General features: G+C 36.4%; 1 protein-coding gene across 1 annotated transcript; it reads right to left on the bottom strand.

Annotated features, from left to right (window-relative positions):
- Window positions 1–1,086: 1,086 nt before the first annotated feature.
- Window positions 1,087–4,545, bottom strand: LOC109810261 (putative LRR receptor-like serine/threonine-protein kinase At2g24230). Its single transcript, XM_020373684.3, has one exon. The coding sequence runs from the start codon at window positions 3,870–3,872 to the stop codon at window positions 1,311–1,313; it is 2,562 nt and encodes an 853-aa protein (XP_020229273.1). The 5' UTR covers window positions 3,873–4,545; the 3' UTR covers window positions 1,087–1,310.
- Window positions 4,546–4,951: the final 406 nt, after the last annotated feature.

The following is a 4,951-nucleotide window of genomic DNA, read 5'->3' as shown; positions in this document are numbered from 1 at the left end:
AAAAAAATGATTTTGAAGTTTAAAATCATTGGTCAAAACTTGGAATTTTCATAGTTTGTTTTAATATTCATTTTGATCCTGCCTACATGTCTGAGGTGGATGCTGGGTGCTGCTGGCCAACCATTTGCAATCATCATGCATGCTTCCGTTGCTCCGCATGTCAATATGTTATCATGCATGTGATGTGATGTGATGCTTGATGAGTTAACGGATTCTTTGAGGTGTTGTGTGTTTCGGGTAAACTAAACTAATCTAGTAAAAAACAAATGCATTATTTTTAATTCATATAAAATTTTCGTGACAGATAATAATTTATTTGATTTGGTCTGACTAATGTATATGCTGACAAAATAGTTCCAAGTATAGTAATGAATTCAATTAATCATTGAATTGCTTATCTCTGTATTATATATATATATATATAAAAAGTTATTTCATGCAAAAGTAATGGTGCTTATAAATAAATAAAAAAGTTTCAAGTATAACATATGATTTTATTTAATTTCTAGAAAAACAAATAAATGATTATTATACGGATAAAGCTCCAGAAAGTGACATTTTTTTCGCATACAAAAAATATATATGGCAAAGGCTACATTATTACCGCATTTTTTCTTCACGATGGTTTGCCGTTCCGGTTCTTGCATCCACTGCCTTGCCTTGCCTTCAACTCTAAGTATCTCTGACAAACATTTACAGTAAAATCAGCATGTGTTTCTGTAACATTTACAAATGTAAATTTGAATATTTTTAATTCAATCAAACTAATGTTAATTATACTTTTAATTTCCTTATTACAAGTAATGACAAGTTTTGATCTTCCCAATTTTATTTTATTTTCAAATTTAACCTCGCACTATTTTAATGAGTACAATTTTAAACATGATAACCGAGCTAAACGGAATGAAACAATTTTAACACTACAAGCTCAATTCTTGTATCTTCTATTCTAGTTTTAAAGTATTGAAATTGCACACAAATTCTTAACGGTACCTAATTTTCACAGGCGTTTACTTTTATACAGGAAGATATAATTAAGTTCACAAATAAGTAGAGTGGAAGAAGGCTACATGTTGCAGTAACATGTTATTGTTCAAACTTCAAAGATCAGGTTTTTCCGTATATTCATCATCAAAGATTTGTTCATCTGGTGGGGGGGAATGAAAAGAGATCAACATTTAAGAACTCATAACTGCTTTACATTTTCTCCAAGGTAGCATGAGAAGCTCTCAACAAAAATCAAAGAGAAATAAATTTAAAAAAAATGAAATAAAAGGACCTAAACTCTTTCTCAACATGCTAACTAACTATCATGCAGTAGGTTCAATATCCTTTAGAAGTCCAACAATCTGTTGCATGCTTGGTCGCTTGAAGGGAAGATCAGCAGTGCAAAGATAAGCAATCTTAAGAGCCTCTTCCATTTCTTCATCTGGTCCTGTGTCACGAATCTTTGGATCAATAGCTCTTGAACCTTGGTTTTTTCTCACAAGTCCTCTCACCCAGCTTACCAAAGTTGCTTCTTTGTCATCAGGGTAATCATCTCCAACTGGCTTCTTTCCCGTTACTAGTTCAAACAGAACCACCCCAAAACAGTACACATCAGATTTTGGTGTTGGTGTGTCAAATTCTTGTTGAGAAAACTCTGGTGGAACATAACCTGGTGAGCCACGAGCAATTTCATCGTCCAAGCCACTTCCAAAAATCTTGGCTAATCCAAAATCAGACAACCTTGGCTCCAAATCATAGTCCAAATAAACACTGCTAGCCTTAACAGCTCTATGAATTATTGGAGGAGAGCAACCATGGTGCAAAAATGCCAATGCTCGAGCTGTGCCAAGTGCAATCTTGTGGCGAAATCTCCAAGATGTTAGTAACCCTTCAGAACCAGCATTTTGAATGCCATTGTTGTTATCTTCTTCCCATGTGTCTGTGCTCCAATCATCCGTGCTTTGTACACCAAGTGGCAAGTCATAAAGCAGGTTTTGCAAGTTACCATTCTCCATGTAATCATATATAGCAATTCTCTGATCTCCAGCTACACAATATCCTGTTAAGGGAACAAGATTGGGGTGCTTGATTCTGCCAAGAAACTCTAACTCTCTTCCAGCCTCTTCATCTGTCAAAGTAGAACCAAGAACCAAAACCTTAACTGCCACATGAATACCACCAGGCAGAAAACCTCTATAGACTGGTCCAAATTTTCCTTCAGCCAAAAGGGTGCCCCTATCAAAATTTGAAGTCGCAGCCAGGAGATCAGCAAATGTGATATTCAACAAAGGCTTCTCAAAGATTACTACTGGGACTGATGTTGCTTGCTTCACATCAGCCACCCAAGTTGTAGAATCAGTCTGGAATGAGAAGGGACCTGAAATGTTTTGCTCTTCTTTGTATGAAGCTTGCTTGAATTCCCACATTTTTGTTTTCCTTCTGCAGCCAAATGCTAGAAACAAAAGCCCGGCAAGCACAAAAATCATTGAGAAGGTCAATGCCAGGGCTAGCTTCATTCCCTTGTTTTCAGTGTCTCTTCTTCTGAAAAGCCGCGGGTTTGCAGCTATTGGACAACTGTTCAATGATCCATAGAATGCTGTTTGTAGGATCTCAGGTGTGATTTCAGAAGCACAGAGGGTAAGGTTGTTGTAAGAGAAGTTGAACTTCTCCATAAATGGAAGTTTCTTCAAGACAGATGGAGGGACTGCTCCACTCAAATTGTTGTTTGAGAGGTCAAGGACTTGGAGGTTTTCATTCATCAGTAAGGGAATTTTCTCACTAAGATGATTCATAGAAAGATCAAGTGCATTCAAATTGCTTAATTGTGAGATTTCATCAGGAATTTCATCAACAAGGCTAGTTTTGGACAAGTTCAGATATTCCAATTTCAGGAGCATTTCAATCTGGGGGAATTTCTGTCTGGAAAATCTATTGTGTGCAAGATTAATATGCTTTAAATTCAAGGTATCATTCAAATTTTGAAAAAATTCCCCACTGAGCTTATTCTCTGACAAATCCAGGTAAACTAATTGAGACCAATTGTAACTACTAAAGTTGTATTGTACCTGAGGAATGTGACCTTGAAATTGGTTTCTGCTGAGGTCCAGAACCTCCAACCTTCCCTGAAACACATCCATAATAGAACCCTGAAACGAATTCCCTGATATGTTGAGACTCACAAGGGACTTTAGCCCAGAAATATCTGAAACACGTCCATACATATTATTCCTAGAAAGGTTCAAAACCCTAAGCTTAGGAAAAGCAGCACCAAAACCTTGTGGAAGTGTTCCATTGAGCTGATTTGATGAAAGATCAATTGAAACTAGAGACTGGCACTTGAGAATCCCAGAAGGTATGTTGTGTGCAAACCTGTTGTGGTCAAGTTTGAGGACCCGAAGACTCAGCAGTGAGCCTAGAGCTTCAGGAATTTCTTCCGATAAATTGTTGCTGGACAAGTCAAAGCTTTCAAGCAAACCAAAGTTGCCAATGTTGTTAGTCAATGAACCAGAAATCTGATTGGAGGAGAGGTTAAGGCTCTTGAGGGAGCTCAAACTCCAGAAATCTGAAGGCAAGCTAGTGATTTTGTTGTAGCTAAGATCCAAAGATTGAAGCTTTCCTAGCTTGCCTATGGTGTTATCAGGTATAGTGCCAGAGAGGTCCATACCAGAAAGGACTAACTCAACAACATGTTCTCTATTGGCATCACAGGAAACCCCTTGCCATGAACAAACAGAAGCAGAGAAATTGTAGGCTTTGGAGGATGTTAAACTCATGTTCCTAAAGAACTCAGACACGTAGAACTCATCAGTGTTTGGTTGCTGAGATGCCAAATGCTTGAACAAGAGTGCCAAAACCAGAACAGAACCAAACACTCCCAACCCCATCAAGGAGTGATGTGTGAAACTTGCAAAGATGAAAAACACTCACAACTTCAAAACCAGTGTGACCATATCATGAAGGTGGATTGTTTAGAGCAAGGAAATGCCAACCAGGGAAACAAATTTTTTTACAGCATAGAAGGACACAAGCTAAAGGACACAGTAGTTGAAACTTGAAAGAGTAAAAGTACACAGCAGAAGCTTATGAAAACTAATGGAACTTTTTGAGGAAAAAAGAATTCACTGTGATGTAACATGTAATATGAAGATTGTGGACTATAACAAGAGAATGTGAGCAAGATTGTCTGGATGTGAGGATCTGCGAAAGGCAACAAAAAGAAGGATAAATAAAGAAACAACTGATGCAAGAAGCAAACTATTGTCTTTGTCTGGATTCAAGGTTGTGGAAAAGTAGTGATGCTTTGGTTCTGTGGCAGCACTTTTTGAGTAGAGACTTAGTTTTCAAGAGGGACTTTTCCCCCTTCAAAAGAGGCAGAGACAGCGCAACATGCAGTGAAGTGTGTACTGGGAAAGGAAGGTGCACTGTGTGAGCTTCTTCATAAATGGGAAGGAACTGAACTCAAATGTCGTTGAAGGTGACGGTTGGTGATGATCAATATTTCACAGATTTATTGGTGTGAATTCAATGATTCTTTGTTGAGTGAGTGAGGGTGTTTATCCACCATTTTAAAAAGAAAAGTCTCTTTTGGATTTTGATATAATAATTATACGAGGAAAAATATGAGCACATAATATCATTTCTTGTTATCTTTTACCCTCACCACACAAACCTCTACCATTTTACCATTATCGACTGCTTAAGTTAGCTTATTTTACTTATAAAAAAAGAGCATATTTATAATTAAGATTTTATCAAAAAAATTTAAAACTATTTTTCTTATAAATTAAACAAATCAAATATGTTTACTATTTTGTCAATGTGATGTCTTAATGGTTTTCTTAAAGGCCAAATTATACATTCAACTTTATTTAAAAGAATGTTAGTACATTTTTTTCTAACATTTTTTTATTATTAATTGTGGTTTATTAGCAATTACAAAGTTTTGTGAATCTTACATTTTATT

The sequence above is a fragment of the Cajanus cajan genome, chromosome 5 (genome assembly GCF_000230855.2).
Source record: "Cajanus cajan strain Asha chromosome 5, NIPB_CcT2T_4, whole genome shotgun sequence".
Lineage (NCBI taxonomy): Eukaryota > Viridiplantae > Streptophyta > Magnoliopsida > Fabales > Fabaceae > Cajanus > Cajanus cajan.
The sequence above is the reverse complement of the archived record's forward strand: the minus strand, read 5'-3'. Positions and strand labels throughout refer to the sequence as shown.